Source organism: Schistocerca americana, chromosome 6, assembly GCF_021461395.2.
Source record: "Schistocerca americana isolate TAMUIC-IGC-003095 chromosome 6, iqSchAmer2.1, whole genome shotgun sequence".
Classification (NCBI taxonomy): domain Eukaryota; kingdom Metazoa; phylum Arthropoda; class Insecta; order Orthoptera; family Acrididae; genus Schistocerca; species Schistocerca americana.
Window position 1 is genome coordinate 596,016,572 of NC_060124.1, and position 19,011 is coordinate 596,035,582.

General features: G+C 50.9%; 1 protein-coding gene across 1 annotated transcript; it reads right to left on the reverse strand.

Annotated features, from left to right (window-relative positions):
* Positions 1 to 14,462: 14,462 nt before the first annotated feature.
* Positions 14,463 to 18,331, reverse strand: LOC124620329 (verprolin-like). Its single transcript, XM_047147003.1, has 2 exons — positions 17,929 to 18,331; positions 14,463 to 15,145 (listed from the first exon to the last, which is right to left on the reverse strand). The coding sequence occupies exons 1-2, from the start codon at positions 18,329 to 18,331 to the stop codon at positions 14,463 to 14,465; spliced, it is 1,086 nt and encodes a 361-aa protein (XP_047002959.1).
* Positions 18,332 to 19,011: the final 680 nt, after the last annotated feature.

Here is a 19,011-nt window from a genome sequence, read left to right on the forward strand (position 1 = left end):
TCTGTGTGATAGTCCTTTTTGTGGTTCCATTTAGAGAGGTCCTGCACCTTTTCCTTTCAATGTCTCTTGGCCTCGTGTCTCTCATATTTGGTTGCAGATTTTAGTGTGTAGTTGGATGGTTGACTCTTTCCCTTTTTTTGTTCTTGTGGTCAGTCAACCAGTTTTCGGCCGTCTTCTTTTCTTCTGTTCCTTCTGTCTGGTGTTCGTCTGTACTCTTCTTGTCTATAGTGTTCGTCGCTGCTTTTGTGTTCTTTTCGTGCCTGGGGGGGAGTCTCCTTCCCCTTGGGGTTTTATCTGCTCCGCAGATTTCTGTCTCGCCTGTTTTTTGGAATGGGGGACTGATGACCTTTGCTGTTTAGTCCCCCTGAAACATCCCAACAACCACCACCACCACCCTGCTGCCCTTCCGTACATTTAACCTCTTTCTTTGCCCATTTTACCTTCCCCTTGACTGACTGACTGACTGACTGACTGACTGACTGACTGACTGTCCTTTGTGTTGTCCCTCTCCCTGTTTCTGCCATCTTAGATCACAGGACTGATAACGTTGCTTTTTGGTCCCCTCCTGCCACCCCCGCCCATCCCCAATTAACCAACGAAACAACCAAGATTCTTGATCTGCCCTTTAAACTCCTTGACGTCGCAGTTTCGCTGTTTTGGGACAAATATCTTCAGGTACTGTTTCCGTAAAATTGAGTAATTTACTGTTACTAACTTTATGGTTAAGGCTGTGAGATGCTGTATGTTTTGTGAAAACTGCCTGCATGTTAATTCCACTACATAGGCTGACTAACAATTACAGAATATGCAAGTGGGAAACCGATCTACTGTAGAAGTACAGTAGATTCTGTACTACCGCTTAACTATGTTACTCTGTGCCACTCTCTCTCTAAAAATGAGACTATACCAGAAATATGTGTCTGTATAAATGCCGCAAGTTGAATACTTTAGTTTTTCTTTCCTCTTTAATATTGATTTTATTGCGTTTTTGTTCTAGGAAAAAGCTTCAGCGTATCCCATAAATACTTGTCTCTGAACGTACAGTGGCAAAAAATGTACGCTAGAATTTCGTGCTGTCAAACCCTATCTTGGAAACTTTTTCCTATATAAGTCAGTACTTATCATTAAGTTCCTTCCTTTGAATAATTTACGTAACAACATTATAACAGAACTCGCTCTTTCCATTTTTCATTCAATTTTGATTCTGTTGTTTACTTGTCCAAAATCTTGACTTGGCTGCAAACAAACACCTGCACAATAAAAAGACTGAATTTGTTCTCACTTTAATGCAGATCAGTGTTGTTGTAGTTCCATGTAGAGAGCTCTATTTGAGACTTACCTACAACGGAATAATTACTACCACCGCCATTCCTCCGTACATTTTGTCATTCAACCAAAACTTTTACGCTTCAGCCCCTGGCAGCTAACTATTGCCGCTATTTTATTCTCGAGTCGGAAACATACAAATTTACAGTAGCCATACACATCAATAAAATATTTATATTACATGTGCCCAGTACTTTGCAACCTCCAAGGCGCTTGCAGGAGATCAATCTTCGTGCAGGATGTAGGGCACAAAAGGCCCTAGAGCATGTGGCTTTTGGTTTTTTCTTGTCCACAATCACAGGGCGTATCTTCTGCTATGAAGCCCCAGCGCTTCAGGTTGTCCCTGTGTCGTCCAACTCCTGATCGTAATCTGTTCAAAGATTTCCACTCCAACCAGCTCTCGTTGTGTCCAGGTGGTAGTTCTTCAGCTTCTGGCGTCTGCAGGTGAGGCGCCGACTTCTTCCATGACTCCAGCCTTGCCTTCTCTGGTGAAATGGTGAGCTTCTCGGATGTTCTCAGGAAGCTCTTTCGCGATCTCAGCCGTTGCTGTGGTGGATTATGTCCGTGCAGTGGATGGGCACTGTCCTGTTCCACTTGCAGTATCTCCTTGTTGGCAGCCACTGTTCAGCGTACCCATGGTGGCGCTATTCCAGCCAGGCAGTAGAGCAGAAGAGCTTATCTGTTGGGGAAGGTCTTAAGCAAACTGTGATCAATCTGCAGGTGTCGTTGACGGCAATGTCTACTTGTCTGGCATGAGATGACCTGTACCAGACTGGAGAAGCATATTCAGCAGTAGGAAAGCACAGTGTCATCGCAAAACAGCGAATAGTTTGTGGATGTGATCCCCACTGTGTCCCCGCTAGTTTGCGAATTAGGTTGTTTTAAGCGGAGATTTTCATTTTGGTGTACTTGGAGTGAGTTTTGAATGTCAGAGTTCTATCGAGAGTGACTCCCAAGTATTTAGGTGCGTGATGATGCTGGAATTGGATGCCTGACCATGCAATATGTAGCTCTCGATTAGCTTCCCTGTTGCTTAAATGAAAGGCACACACTTGTGTCTTCGAAGGGTTTGGTCTGAGTTGGTTCCGGTTGTAGTAGCTTCACAGTGTTCAAAGTGCTGTTGTCGGGTTTCTTTCCACTCTTTCAAAGCATGAGCTCTGCGTAGCAAGGGCTAGGTCATCTGCATATAAGAATCTCCTTGTGCCTGGGGTCAATGACTGGTCGTTGGTATAAATGTTGAAGAGAATTGGAGCCAAGATGCTTCCCTGAGGTAGACCATTTTTCTGCGACTGTGTTGTCCTTGATATTCGAAAAAAACCTGCGGTTTTGGAGGAGGGTGCTGAGTAGTCTAACGAGGTGGGCATTCTTGATCATATTGTATAATTTTGCATGGAGTAACCGATGATGGACAGTATCATACGCTGCTGTGAGATCCACGAAGACCATTCCCATTACTCGACGGGTTTCAAAGCCATCCTCTATTAACTGAGTGAGATTCAAAAGTTACCTGTGCAGCTTCTGTTTGGTCGAAATCCTCCTTTTTCGAGTATGAGAAGAGGGTCTATTACTGGTAGGATTCTATTCAGAATCATACGTTTGAACAGTTTATAAAGGTGACTCAAAAGGCCAACTGGTCTGAAATTCTTGGGATGATTTGCTTCCTTTCCAGGTTTCAGAAGAGCTATCACCCTGCTCTTTCGCCACATCTTTGGTATTTGGCACTGGTTCATGCGGTTGCTGAAAAGCTGCAGGATCCACTTTCTTGTTTCTGGGCCGAAATTCTTGATTTTCTCCATACGGATGTCATTTAGACCAGATGCTTCACCCAGTTTTGCTCTCTTTAATAGCATTGTTTAATTCAGATATCTAGAATGGGAGAGTCGATCCGTCGTTTGTTCTTGGGCCTCTTGCTGTACTTTCAGAACTTTGATTCTATGGCTTACTTTCCCATTCATGAGCAGTTGGTGTGCTATCTGACCCTCAGTAATGTTGCAGTGTACTGTGGACCTGGTTGGGTCAGTATTGAGGCGTCTAAATAATCTCGACGCTTTATGACTGTTTCTGATGAGATCAAGTTCTTCCATCGTTTTAACCCAAGAATTCCTTTTGGATTCTTTCAGAGATGCAATAAGTTTATTCCCAGCCGACAGCGTTGTCTCGTCGAATGGATCTTCTTTGAATAGTATCTTATACTCTGTAAATTGAGCACTGAGTTCTGAAGTTAGACCAGGAATTGCAATTCTGGAGCACCTCTTTACAGCCCTCATAGAAGTGTCATATGAGTCAGGTGAAGGTTCAATATTGGGAACTGCAGCGTCCAGCGTTTCTGTAAACTTCGGCCAGTTGACTTTCCTGAAGTTAAACCTCCTTCTGATCGGAATTGTCTGTGGTCTAAATGCTGCGTAGATTTCGCGCATGATCAGTCTGTGCCGTGTATTTGGAATAGGGTTGCAGACAGTTTTTATGCACTGTTGTGAGATGTTCTCGCTGCAAAATATCAGATCGGGGTTGTATCCACTTTTCCATCTGCCACTGATGAAAAATGCAGGTTGCTTAGGGTCATGTATAAGGCTCAGATGGTTGCCTTCGGCCCATTCTTATAATGTTGTACCATTCTCATCATCATGCTCATAGCCCCACGCAGTGTTGTGACAGCTGAAGTCACCAGTCACTATTTGCGTGTGTTGACTATAAAAGCTATCAGGTAGATTGATTTTGAGATCAACGTCCGGTGGTTTGTATACAGATGTGACTGTACAGCCTTTGATTTCCAAGGTTAAGATTTCAATATCATTTGCTTCAGTGAAGGCTGATGATATTATCTGTGTATCTGGTTGGACAAATATAGCACTTCCGTATTTTGGGTGGGGTCTTTCCAGAGCCAGTCGCATTCCGTTTATTTTTGGTCTGCACATTTCACAGCTTCTGTGGATCTCGTGTATGCAGAGTGCATCGCACTTGGTTTGTCTGCACAGCTCTAGTAACAGTTCTTCTTTTGGTGGTGATATACCTTCTATATTCATGGATATGATGGTCAACTGTGTTCCTGAAAAGGACCAAGATGGTGTTTCTGGTGTGATAGGATCAGCCGCCAGAGAAACCTGACGCCCATGGTACGCCCAATTGCAAGTCTTGTCTTGCTCGGAAATCATTGCAATCTTCGTGGGGGCTCCTTTCATGTACCCCATTGCTGCTATGTCCACGGATGAGGAAGCTGTGTCCAGTACGAAGGAATGCTGTAACACAGTGGTACTGAGCGCCATTCAAATAATGGTTCATTATGAGAAATAGTGAAATCCAAAAATTTCAGTCAGTTGTCACATCCATGGCAAACAGGGCTTGCTAAGAACATTAACAGTTAAGATAAAATCTATATGTGCCTGTTAACACAATAAGGACCTGGGCTGACACACAGTTGGGGATGGGAAAATGCGAAGTACAGCGTGTAGGGCTCGTTGCTACTCTGTGCACTAATCAAATAGCATTACGAAGACAGATTTATTAGATTTAAGTATTGCAATGGAATCACCTAATTTGCAGCTGCGTTGAGAACACTAGATTAGGCATCAGTCGCAGAAAGCAGTGGCTTGTCCTCCTCAACAGATACTGGAAGTCATTGTCTCCATTGCCGCTGCTTATGTAGCGACGCATCCCTGTGCAGGACAGTCGGTGGAGCTCCAACTGCTTTTTACTAGGGCGCTCTAGTGGACATCGAAGGGTGTCTGCCTGAGTGAACTCGAGCAGCTCTGCGTGGGATGTGTCTGCTCACAGGCGCAAGTCAGGGACAGCAGGCTTTAGCGTGCCTCCTGGATATGCCTAAAGGTTGCCGTTGCACCAAAAAACTTCAGTTCAGTCCTTGGAAAGCTGGAGGTAGATTTCTAAATTTTGTGTTTCCCGTCATATCTCTAGGTGGCAGAACAATATTAGACAATTGAGCCATATCCATGAACGTAAAGCAATTCTACGTCCAGTACACAAAACTGAACTGGCAACCACTTTATGGTAAGATTGTTCTGTATGGAAACTCTACTACTGATCGGAACATACGCTGATTCCAGGTAATCGTCCAAAAGAAACCATAAAATGGCAAGTGATCTTCTAGCATCCAGTATACTGGTTAATGTTCCTCACAGATACACCAACCTATTCCAGCCCCTGAAGTTTCCGTGGACTGACAAAGAACTGGAATCCTAATCAACACTGGATAGTTGTTTAGACTCTAGCCTCTATATGGACACACACTAATTTCCACAGAACTAAAGCTACCCATTAAACTACTGTATTCACTAGCAGTAAAGTTCTCAACTTACTCAAACTTTTAATCTTAACTCCACTTTGCCCAGAACAAACGGACACTCACGGCCTGACGACTGTTTGATGGCCTGACAAAAATCAAATTGCTGTAAAGACCGTATTAAATTTCGTGATCCTTTAAATTTAAACAAATGAGTAGAGAACTACATTTTTTAAACTGATAATTGTATGTTACGTCAGTGAATTTCTCAGCAGCTAGCTGTGGATCAGTGTAGACTGTTTGTTGCTGCACGATTGGAAATATCCAGATGACAAATGCACTGAACATACAGTTTACTGTACCTCAGATTTGACAGCGGCACCAGTTCGGCACTGAAGTTGCTTCTGTACAGCCCACTGACCGGCGGTTGAACCACCTTGCAGACCAGCGACTCTTTTGTGAATGTGCCAATGGCCTTCCTGAGACCTTAACAGATCGAAATCATCCTCCCCACATCGTGCAGAAACGTATCTCCCACCCCTTCTCTCAAGTCACCTGTCATTTCCCAGTCCACAATGTCCAGCCACAGAGGAGTGTCCCCCTCACAACTATGTACGACATGAGATGGAAGCAACATGAAGTATTCTGCTGAAGTTTCGACTACTTCTCATAGTGCCTGAAAATGTGAAATATTTCGCACGTCTTCAACAGCAGCATTCCGCTTCACACCCGACCTAAGCAGTATCGGCATCCTTCCCTATTTGAACACAACTCCCTACTCCTTGCTGTGCATCACGTATCAGTAGAACATGCCTAGATGTGAGACCTGTCCCGTGTGTCCTACCACTGTCACCTATTTTTGTCCCATCGTGGGTATCTCCTACAGTGTCAGAGGCAGGGCCACCTGTGAACGTGGCCACACAGTCTACTGACTCGGCTCCAACCACTGTGCCGCACCCCCCAGTGGGGCTCGCCACTTTTTGGCGGGTTCGTGCTCGGCTACCGTGGAGCCCCAGCCTTTGCAGCATCTTTCCCCTTCTGTGCTGCATGTATATCCTCTCGCTATTCTTTTTCCCCTCCCTTGGGGAACACGTCTGGGGTATTACTGGTAATGTTCCGCAGTATCTGTGGCTGACATAAGAACAATTCTCACCAATGTTTTTCGTTCCCTTTTCCTTTCTTTACTTTCTGCTCTCGTTCCTCCGCTTGGGTGTTCGAGGGTCCTCGTTTTCTTCTTCCTCCCTGTGCACTCCCGAAGGCTGGCCCACGCGTCTGATATGTAACAGGTTACTGGGTAACGAGTAATTTCCAGCCCCGGGTCGACAGGTAGAGTTGGCACGTACCCCACGTTATAGGCCAGTCCCAGAGAGGGATGATTGCCTGAGCTGCAACCTTCCCAAATTACCGAGTGATTCCTCTGTTAGGTGTTCGGAAGGTGCGGACAGTCACCTAGGGTAGGTGCGCCCACTTGTGAAGGAGCGTGCCGTTGGAGATGCTGGCAATCGTGGGGGATTTTCTCGCCGTGAACAAATCGTCTTTACAGTCGACATCTACGAAACGTAAACGGTATGAGGCTAACGATTCAAAGTCCCTTTCAGCTGCACCACGGTTCCTCGTCGTCTCACATACTGAAGACAGTCACTCCTTCGCCGTGGTAAATCCGTTTATTATTCAAAAAGGTGTTGATGCAATTTTGAGCCCTGTGAAATCCTGCTATCGTTTACAGAATGGCACGTTGCTTTTGGAGGCTGCTTCTGATTTTCAAGCGCGACAACCGCTTACCACCTCACTTTCGCACAGCTACCCTGTTTGTGTCGAAGCCCTTGGACCTCTGAATTCTTCCCGTGGCGTTAATTACATTAGGCTGCTTGACGGTTTAACCAAGGCTGAAATCCTATCTTATCTCTCTGATCAGTGTGCCATTTCCATCCATCACGTTATAAAAATGGTAGATTCCTCCCTAATGCCCACCCGCACTATTTTTCTCACCTTTGCTATAGTGGTGCTTCTGTCCAAGATCAAAGCAGGCTACGAAATTCTAACAGTCAGACCGTACATTTAGAACCTTATGTGCTGCTACCAGTGTCATCGTTTCAACCACCCTAGAACGTAATGTCGACACCCAGCCAAATGTGTAATCTGTTGTAGGGATGTGCATGATGATAATTGTCTGCCTCCTTCTCTCCACTGTATCAAGTGCAATGGCGGCCATGCCGCCGTCTCTCGGTATTTTCCTGTTTTCTTTGATGCGTGGGCTGCCCAAGAGATCTGGGTAAGGGAAAAAGTACCTTACCCACTCACTCGGAAGTTGTTGGCTAGTCGCAAATACTGTGTTCTCCAGTCTGGTAGCGATAGTTCTGTTTTAGCACGTCTACGTTCATGAAGGACCTGCCCACACAGACATGCGACCTCAAATTCAGCTCTGAGGTTGTGAAATAGCCTAGCGTCACGGTAGCATCGCCATCCCCCCGTCCAGATGCGCAACAAGACATCAAACTCTCACCTCAAAGGGCGAAGCCACCAGCTACACAACCAGTAGGCCACAAAGGGCAGTAGTAGTATTCCTGTGAAGACTTCCTACATCCCTCCAGCCAAACAACACCCAACTGTTCCTATGCTAACCAGAAAGGCTCGAAGTAGTCCACCAAGGGCAAACGATCTTCTCCTCCGCCAACTCGGCGATCCTCTTAGACAGTATTGCTATGCGACACCTTAGCCCGGCTGGCCTGAGTGTCGCCAGGGCGCACCACCAACCGTTTTTCTGCGTTGGACTCCATAGACCGACAGCACAAGCCAGCCAGTGCTTCTGTGCACCCCATGGAGCAGGATCTTCCTGCATTTGTGCCCTGAAGCAGTGACTCTTCGCAGGCTGACACTCGGCAGCCACCGAGGTGACACTCCGTCTCGTCCACATCGTGACTATCCTCCACTCGAACGTTCGCAGCCTTCGGTCCCACAAAGAGGATTTATGGCAGCTTTTAGCATTGCAGCATCCTCTTGTACGCTGCCTTTAGCAAACGAAATCGCACTCTCTCGACAACTTTAAGCTTTGATATTCCTTCCTGGGTCGTTTTGAAATTCCCCCTGGGGTCGGCATTCCATCTCATTGGGGTGTCATGCTGCTCATAGGGTATGACATTCATAGTCAACCCATCTTCCTGATTACCCATCTTCAAGCTGTTGCAATTCCCTTTTATCTTCCTCACCTGACTTTTTCCCCTTGTACCGTTTATATTCCTTGGGCATTTGATGTCACCAGGGCAGACTTCCTTGAGGTTATTGGGCAGCTAACTCCTACATTTCTGCTACTCGGCGACGTTAATGAACACCATCCCCTTTGTGGTTCTCCCAGAAGCTGTCGGAGAGATTCCCTCTTGACTGACCTCCTTAATCAACTCGACCTCTCTTCTGCCTTAACAGTGAAGCACCCACATTCCTGTCTGACTCCTCCCACACACATTCCCATATGGACCTATACTTCTGAACTTCCCAGCTCTCCCATCGTCTTGTGTGGTCCATTCTTTGTGACACCTACTTGAGTGTCCATTTCCCATGTGCTATCAGTTTGCTGATATCTACCTGACCTGTGTGCACACCCAATTGGCACCTTACTAAGCCTGACTGGCGGCTTTACTCCTCCCTGGCGACCTTCAAAGAACAGTATTTCCCCAGCTGTGATGACCAGGTGCAATATCTCACAAATGTTAACCTTACTGGTGCAGAACATTCCAGTCCTCGCAATTACTCTTTACCACGTCGTGTCCCAGTCCCTTAGTGGACTGAGGCATGCCGCGACGCAATTCGCGCACGGAGATGTTCTCTCCGCGTTTTTACTGCCATCCTATGATGACAAATTGCATACATTAAAAGCAGATGCGTGCAGTGTATCGTTGCGTTCTTCGGGAAAGCAAAAAAACTAGATGGATTGCATTCACTAGTTCTTTTAACAGTTCCACCTCTTCCTCTGTCATGTGGACCAACTTCAAACGACTGTCTGGGACCAAGATCCATTTTCAAATTTCTGGCTTCAAAGTACCAGATGATATCATCGTGGACACTATTGCTATCTCAAATACTTTGGGTCGCCATTTTGTTGACCTGTTGAGTTCTTCCCACTATCACTTTGCCTTCCTCCACCAGAAATGAGCGAAGGAGGCTCTGGCGATACCTCTCTCTTCTCAGAATAGTGAGTGCTACAATGCCGCCTTTACTACAAGGGAGCTAGATCGTGCTCTCAGCTCATCCCGATCCTCCACCCCAGGGCCAGATGTGCAAATCCAGATCTTGCAGCACCTCTCTCTTGTGGGCAGGCATTTCCTACTTAACATGTACAACCGCATCTGGGCAGAGGGCACATTTCCTGGGCATTGCCATTAAGCCACTGTCACCCTCACACCCAAGCCCAGTAAGGATAAAAACCTTCCTTCTAGCTTACGCCCCATTTCTCCCACCGACAGTATTTGCAATGTGACGTATGAATCACGCCCGGCTCGAGTGTCATTATTTACTAACGACTACACAGTGTGGATTTAGTGTGTGCTGTAGTGCAGTTGACTATCTCGTTAGTTTTTCCACCTGTGTCATGAATGGTTTTTTGCGCAAATCCCAGACTTTGGGCGTGTTTTTCGATTTGGTGAAGGCTAAAACACCTGCTGGAGAACTCTTTACATGTGGCGCTTATATGGCTGCCTGCCCCGTTTCCTACAGGAATTTTGAGAAGGCAGGGTTCTTAAGGTGCATGTGGGTTCTGCCTTGTAGAACACCTTTATCCAGGGAGACGGTGTGCCTCAGGGTTCTCTCCTGAGCATCAGCCTATTAGCTATCGCCATTTACCCTATAATGGCATGTCTCGATGGTCTGTACTCCTGGAGTACCGACAATGGTTTTCGTTTTTCCACTGACAAACCCATCGGTATGAATATCTGGTGGCGCAAATGGTTTCTCCTTCCTTCTGTTCGTTGAAACTACGAAATTCATGATGCTCATGCTCGCTAGGAAACTCTCGGCCCTCTCATGTGTCTTACTTGGCAGCCCGTGTTACGTGGTTCCTCAATGTCCTACGTGTCCTCAATGGTACCTCATGCCGTGCTGATCGAACCTCCGTTTGTACCAATCCATTTTACATCCGAAACTAGACTGTGGGTGCTTTGTTTATGCATCTGCACGTCCAGCCTCTTACGCCATATGGACACATGCACCATCATGTTATCCATTTGCCCACTGGCGCCTTTTACACTACCCCAATTGATAGCCTATATGCTGAAGCTGCTGAACTACCACTGTCCTACCGCCATGACTTTCTCCTCAGGCGTGCTGTTTGTCTGCTGTGTGTGGCCACCCATCCTATGCCGCCTCGTTCGTGCTTGCTTCGATCGCCAGTACGGGGCACATACCGCTTCTCTGTTGCCTCCTGGAGTCCGTTTTCGGCGCTTGCTTCGGCAGCTTAATTTCAAACTACCTGCAACTTCCCGAGTGGGTGCGAATGCTTCACCAATTTCGCTTTGTGAAGTGGCCCTCGTTAACCTTGGCCTTCATTGACTTCGTAAGGACACTACTCCAGCCTTACTCTATAGCCTTCAGTTTCGTTAGTTTCGCACAGAATTTCGCGATAGTACATTTGTGTACACTGATGGCTCTCAGACTGACTGTAGGGTCAGATGTGCCTTCATTGGCACTCACGTCTTTAGTTGTCGGTTTCCGACACACTGCTCAGTATTTACAGCTGAGCTCTTCGCCTTGTATCAGGCCACACAGCACATCTGGCGTCACAGACTATTAAATTGTCGTGCTCAGACTCACTCAGAGCCCTTCAAAGTCTCTGTGCGTTTTACACCGCCCATCCCTTAGTGCAACGGGTTCAGGAAAACTGTTACTTGATCACTCCTGTTGGAGCCACTGGGAAGTTTATGCGGATTCCTGGTAATGACGGTCTGCCAGGAAACAAGGCTGCTGACGCTGCTGCCAAGGCTGCAGTCCTCTTATCTCATGCCGCTAGTTTCCATATTCCCTCCAGTGATCACTGTGTTGCTGTCCGTCAGGAGGTGGTGTCCCTTCGGCATCGCCATTGGCCCTTCCTTAAGGGAATAAGCTCAAGATTATTAAGCTTCTCCCAGTGGCATGGACGACCTCCTCTCGGCTCTCCCGGCTGGAGGAAGTCATTTTAACTCGGTTGCTTCTTCCTGGCTGAGATTCCATTTCTTAACCGTTTATGTTCCCACTTGCCGTCTGATTTATGGACCGTTTTAGCAATTGACGCGTGGGCTGCCGACCGCGATTTACTTTCTGTCTGTGAAGGGCATTTAATTTTTAGTTTTGGACCACCGTTTCTGTATGGTGTCTTTAGTAGCTCTTTCTCCACGTCCCTGTTTTTCACTGTCTTCTATTATGTCAATTGGGAATGACGTTTAGTCATTTTTAACACCTCTCTGTCTTCGTGCCCAATAGTTTTGCCGTGTGCACATATGACCCCGGTTGTTTCTGCGCCAAAAAAAAAAAAAAGAAAAAAAACTGTCCGCATTCTATGTGAACATCTCCTCTGACGAGCAGTTTGTCACTGTGAATGGCCACTGCTAGACTGTGGCTGAGAGGCAGCTGGACCGCCCAGTTTGAGTTGGCTGCCTGACCTGATGTGCTAGGCTTCGACTGTTTCGAGGTCTGCGCTGTCACTGTTCGGGCCTCATCTACACCTGCTTCTGTCCCAACGCCTGCTCCCACTCCAGTTCTACGCACGCCTTCTGTCACCCCCCAGTGCACCTGCACAGTTTTTTCACCTTTTGTGCTACTCTCCCCAACCCTTCCCCCCCTACCCCACCCAACCGTCCTGTCACAACAATATATATGCTTCCTCCCACAGGCAGCACTGCAGCATCCTACCCCACCCTTTCCTCATACTGCCCTCCATCCCCATGACACATTTCTTGTGTACAGCCACATCAGCTGAGATAGCTGTTCTCCACGTTTAGGCCTTACTACCCTTCTGTGTGTGTGCATGGTTTTTCTCTTTCATCATTTTATGGAGGATTAAGCTCTGTAGCTCAAAAAACCCTGTGTTCCTACAATGTGCTTGGTTGATGCCCAACATCTCTTCCATGTGGTGAGTTGTAATCCATCCTATTTCATATTGTTGCCCCATCCGAGATTTTATAAGGTGTAAATTACACATTTCGACATTCTCAGCATCCTTGCATCAACACACCCTAACAGAATCTCAAAATATGTATCAAAGTAAATAATATTGTTTGATTGGAGAGTAATTCTGCTTCACCTACACTGTCCACATATTCTCGTAACTGTGGATTGCATGCACTGTTCGACTAGTGCTGCTCGATGAATGTCATCTCACAGCACGATGGTGGAATGTGCTACTGTGACTTCTGCAGGGCTGTGACATCACCTGGAGACATTTTTCAGACAATGGCAGAGCAATTTGCGCTGACTAGGGCCACTGTCAGCTGGGATACAACATTCTGTCGTTACCGCTACTCCACGGAAAACGCCGAGTTGGACACAAGGTCTGACAATTAGGAGGTCTAAAACTGCTTACTTCGCGTGCGAGAGTTGGACTCTGCACTGTCAGCAGCTTATGATACCGTGCCCAGTCACGACGAAACCCGTACAGCATGCTGCAAAACTTGCAACCAGCGTCAAAGGAAGTCTTCCGAAGTGGTCTAATTTGATAAGGCAGACAAGCAACTTTCCCAGCAAATGGAAGGAAGGTGAAGCGGGTACGTGCTGTATCCCCGCTTACAGTCGCTCATGTGCAGTGAACCGGCATTTATCACCGCGCCCACGCACTGTGCTCATGGGAGAGGCTTTGTGGCAATAAATGACTAAAGCGGTTTCTGGACAGGACACATTTATTTTTCCTGCCGTTACAATAAATGACAAATAATATACTTCGCTAATGTCCGCCTATATAGGCGCGTTGCACTGGCGGCACGGCTCGGTCACCGATCCCGGAGGGTGCACACTCCAGTGACGAGCCGTGGCGCGACCGCGTGGACCGAGCGAGACAAAAGGCCGCGTCACAGAATGTCCTGCTCTTGGCGCGACCGGAGGCGCCGTAACGTCCGCGAAGAAGCGAAAGACAATTTAACGGCGACTGCGTTTACGACCGCACGTACGCATTTACGGCGGAGTCACGTTGACTCGACGCACGTGGTCCGCGGCGGAAGAACTGGGGAGACGTGTGTCGCGTCGCGTCGACTAGCTCGCACTGGTGGCAGCTTTGTTCCCGTGCGGTCCGGTGTGCGACGCACCGTTGCCGAAATTCCGCATAACGGTACAGCTGCCCCTACTTGTGTCGGCAGTGCCGTAGTTCAGCCCTTCGTGCGTTGGACGGTGCTGCCGCCACACAGATCCCCCCTTGGAGAGCGGAGCTCCGTAGCTGCGAAAACGCGGCGATCGTTCGGTGGTGCGCGTGTGTTTAAAGTTCGCGCACTGCGAGATGGCAGTGCGGCAGCTTTGGCGGGGGTCGGTCGGCGTCGGAAGGGCGGCGGCCCGTGACGTCAGCTCGCCGGACCGGCGAGCGTGCGGTGGGCGTGTCCTCGCGCTGGCGGCTAGTGACAGCGGCAGCAGGCACTGGCTGCGACTGTCCGTAGCGATGCGCGTGAAGGCGCGCGTTGCAGGTCGTTGGTGGCGACGTCTGGAAGGCGCTTGCGCGAGTGCGGTACCGTCGGAACTCGAACGCGGGTCCGGGAGCTACTACGGACAAGCCGGGCGGTGTGGTGCGCGATGTCCGGAGCTCGACGGAGAAGCGAATGAGGTAAGCTGGCGCGGGTGCCGATCCGGCCTCAACGCCCGACGCGGCGGAGGCAAAAGACGCGAACGCGGGTCCAGGAGCTGTGACGAACGCTCGACTGGAGTTACCGGCCGAAGGCACTTGCAGCTGGAGGTCGGGTCTCTACAGCGGACGGCGGCTCGTGGGCGCCGAATTCTGACGGCGTTCGGCGGCTCGGACGCGTGATTGCCGGTTTGGGTGTCGTGGCGCGCTGGCGACGCAGCACGGCCGTTTGAATCGGACGCGGCGGCCGGCGCGCGTGACGTAGTCCGCTGGCGGCTGTGGTGGGGGCGACCGGTGCGCCTGTGGTGGGCGCGGTCCGGGCGGCCGTACCAGCTGCCTGGGCGTGGTGGAGGGAGGCGCACGTGGCAGCGCGATGACAGCAGGCTGCAGCTGTGCGTCACCGGCGGCTCCGGGTGCGGGTTCCGTCTGACCGCTGGCAGAGGGAGTGTCGTCCGTGAACAGATCTTCTGCCGGGTCGAAAAAATGCGTGGCTGATGGAGCGGGCAAGACGTAGGCTGGTTTGACGCGGTCGACTGACACTGTCGACGGCTTTCCGTTGCACTCGAGGACCAGCGTTTTGTCTCCTCGGGCGATCACGCGGTGCGGTCCACTGTAGGCCGGTCGGAGAGGTGGCCGTACTGCGTCGGTACGCAACATGACGTGCGTGCAGCGCTGCAGGTCGGCGTGGACGAATATCTTCCCGGTGCCGTGCCGCGTCGGTGCGTGCGCTCGGAGGCCGGCCATGTGACTGCGCAGACGTTCCGCCAGAGTGGGTGCCACGGCGTCGCGTGGGAGACTTGCATCTTCGACAAAATCGCCCGGGATTGTCAGAGATTGCCCGTAAACGAGGTCAGCAGGTGACGCGCCGATCTCCTCCTTCGGCGTGACTCGCAGGCCGAGCAGCACCAGTGGGAGCGCCTCTGGCCATGAGGTGTCGTGGCAGGTTAGAGCGGCTTTGAGAGTCCTGTGGAACCGTTCGACCATGCCATTCGACGCCGGATGGTAGCTGGTTGTCCTGTGTAACCGGGTGCCACACAGTCTGGCGACGTGCGTGAACAACGCGCAGTCAAACTGGCGGCCGCGATCAGTTGTCACGTGACTGGGACATCCGAAGCGTGCCACCCAGGTGTCGACGAATGCGGTGGCGACGGTCTCGGCTGTGACGTCCGCGACGGGCGTTGCTTCCGGCCAGCGAGTGAAGCGGTCCACCATTGTTAGGAGGTACCGCTTGCCTTGTGAGAGAGGAAGCGGGCCGACGAGGTCCACGTGAACGTGCGCAAATCGGCGTGTCGCGTCCGGGAAGGTGCCCACGGGTGCGTGGGTGTGCCTCCCGACTTTGGCGCGCTGACATGCGGTGCAAGTGCGCGCCCATTCGCGGCAGTCCTTCCGAAGCCCGGGCCAGACGAAACGCGCAGCCACGAGCGTCGCAGTGGTGTTGATGCCGGGGTGTGACAGTCCGTGGACACGGTCGAAGGCACTGCGCCGGAATTTCCCCGGGAGGAATGGTCGGTGCGTGCCGGTTGAGGTGTCACACCAAATCTTCTGTGCGGAGCCGGGGACAGGCACCAGCTCCAGTTGCAGGCCGCTGGAAGTGTCGTGACGGAAGCGGTGCAGTTCTTCGTCACTCTCCTGTACTTGGGCCACGTCCTCAAAGTTCACAGGGGGTGAAATAACGGCACACGCTCGGGACAAACAATCGGCGACGATATTGTCTATCCCCGAAATGTGTCGAATGTCAGTCGTGAATTGCGACACGTACTCTAACTGCTGGAGTTGGCGCGGTGAACACTTAGTGTGGTTGTTCTCGAACGCGTGGGTAATGGGTTTGTGATCGGTGAAAATGATGAACTGTCGGGCTTCTATGGACGGTCGGAAGTATTTCACCGCCGCGTACACCGCAAGCAACTCTCGGTCATAAGCGCTCCAAGCACGTTGCGAATCGGAAAGCTTTTTGGAGAAAAAACCGAGAGGCTGCCAACTCCCGCCGACGCGCTGTTGTAACGCCGCGCCGATGGCGGCCTGGCTGGCGTCCACGACTACAGCTAAGTCCGCGTCATGTACCGGGTGCGCGAGCAGCGTCGCTTCCACGAGATTCCTTTTTGAGTCCGTGAAGCTCTGCTCCATTGCGTCTGTCCAATTCACGAGGGTCTTCCCTTTAGAGATAGGACCTTGTAACGCCTTAGTCAGCGGCTCTTGCACCGCTGCGGCGTTGGGCAGGTGTCGACGATAAAAGTTCAACATGCCGAGGTAGCGTCGTAATTCTTTGTGCGTCTGCGGACGCGGCATGTTCTGTATTGCCTTAACTTTCTCCGGTAGCGGTGTCGATCCGGTGGGCGTAATTAAATGGCCGAGGAACTCAATTTCCGTCACGCCGAACTCGCATTTAGCGGGGTTAATGACGATGTCGGCTTCACTCAGGCGCTGAAAGATGGTCGTTAAGTGGCGGCGGTGGAGTTCGGGCGACTTGGAATACACCAAGATGTCGTCGAGGTAGGCGAAGCAAAATGGCAAGCCTCGCAAGACGCCGTCCAGGAACCGCTGCCAAGTCTGGGCAGCATTCCGAAGACCGAAAGTCATAAACAGGCTTTCGAAAAGCCCAAAGGGCGTTACGATGGCTGTTTTTTCGATGTCTTCGGGCGCCACCGGAATTTGGGTGTACGCCTTTGCGCAGTCAATCTTGCTGAACACCGCGCAGCCCGCCAAGGCGTAGCTGAAGTCTTGAAGGTGTGGGACTGGGTATCGGTCCGGCACCGTTCGCGAATTAAGGGCGCGATAGTCCCCACACGGGCGCCACGAATTGTCTTTTTTGGGCACTAAATGCAACGCCGATGACCATGGGCTGCTCGATGGTCGCACGATGCCTTGCCGCAGCATGGCCTCGAACTCTGCCTTTGCTGCTGCGAGTCTGTCCGGCGCGAGTCGACGTGGGCGACACGATGTGGGGGGTCCGGGTGTGGTTATTATGTGGTGCACCGTCGAATGTTTGATGTCTCTCGGTGCACCGGCTGGGCGGGTGAGGTCGGGGAATTGTTCCAGAATGTCAGCGTACGGTCCGGGGCACTTCACGGGTTTAACGCTGTAGTATGCAGCCTGCCGGCGCTGTCCCGCTATCTTTAACTTAGTCGTGGCGTCGATGAGCTGGCCGTTTGCGATGTCGGCTAGTAGCCCGTAGTGGCCGAGAAAGTCTGCGCCCAGGATCGGCTCATTGACGTCGGCCACGGTAAAAGTCCACGAGAACGTGCGCCGTAGGCCCAGATCTATATTGCGGCTGTGTGTGCCGTAAGTTTTAATCGTGGAGTTGTTCGCCGCTGTAAGGCAGAGTGCCTCGGCCCGCCTGCGGTCTCGTAACATAGAACGGGGGAAGATCGAGAGGTCCGAACCCGTGTCGACGAGGTACCTCACGCCTGCCCCCCGTTCCGCAACAAACAGACGCTTCGATATCATATTGCAGCCGGGTGCGCCTAGGTCCGGTCGCAGCTGGCGTTTGGGTGCGAGCAAGGAGCGCGGCACCTGGTTGCTTCGTTGCCGAAGCGGGCGTGGTACCAGCAGTAGCCGCTTTGTGCGTGCTGTGACGTCGGCGGGGTACCGTTGGAGCGGCTGTTGCTGCGTTGCCGGTTGCGCGAGCCACGCCGCCTGTCGCCCGGTCTGCTGCCGCTGCGGCGCGTGCTGCCCTCTTGCTGCGAGCGCGCCAACCGGTCGACTTGCGTCGAGAGAGCTGCCACCTGTGCCGTCAAGTTTTGCACTAGCTGGTGCAGGTCGGCATCCGATGCGGGTGCGGGAGGCGCTGGCCGCCACGGAGGTGGGGGGACGGAGTCGTAAGCTGCCGCAGCCGCGGTGCTAGGCGCCGTTGTCAGCGCGTCGTGCACCCTGTCGGCCAAGTTAGCGACGGCGTCCGCGCGTGTAGTCCGTGCCTGTAGCTCACTCTCTAGCCTCGTGTTGCGTGCGAGCAGTTCTTCGACGGTCTTTCGCAACTCCTCTAGTGTCGCCATCTTAGTTCAGAGTCGAATCCTCGTACAAGAGGAAAGCACACAGTGAAAATAACACAAGGGAAACACACGAAAAGAAAAAAATAACACTAAGCAGTCCGCGATCAAAATATACGCACACAAAAACAATACAAAAAAGTTAGTTAAAAAAAAAATTACTACGGAGCACTGTTCGGCGCGGGCGTATGCGCGCAAGCCTACTCGCGGTTCCACGTCTCTCGTACCGACGAACGTTTGTCACCACGTGTTTTTTTAGCCTCAGATCACGTCGGGGTCACCAGTGAAGCGGGTACGTGCTGTATCCCCGCTTACAGTCGCTCATGTGCAGTGAACCGGCATTTATCACCGCGCCCACGCACTGTGCTCATGGGAGAGGCTTTGTGGCAATAAATGACTAAAGCGGTTTCTGGACAGGACACATTTATTTTTCCTGCCGTTACAATAAATGACAAATAATATACTTCGCTAATGTCCGCCTATATAGGCGCGTTGCACTGGCGGCACGGCTCGGTCACCGATCCCGGAGGGTGCACACTCCAGTGACGAGCCGTGGCGCGACCGCGTGGACCGAGCGAGACAAAAGGCCGCGTCACAGAATGTCCTGCTCTTGGCGCGACCGGAGGCGCCGTAACGTCCGCGAAGAAGCGAAAGACAATTTAACGGCGACTGCGTTTACGACCGCG

Excerpts from the sequence above, each read along its gene's own strand:
- LOC124620329 (XM_047147003.1), bottom strand. The coding sequence starts at position 18,331 with ATGGCGACACTAGAGGAGTTGCGAAAGACCGTCGAAGAACTGCTCGCA. Across the intron at positions 15,146-17,928 it reads CAGCAACAGCCGCTCCAACG|ATGCAAGTCTCCCACGCGAC; the intron begins GTACCCCGCCGA and ends ATTTTGTCGAAG.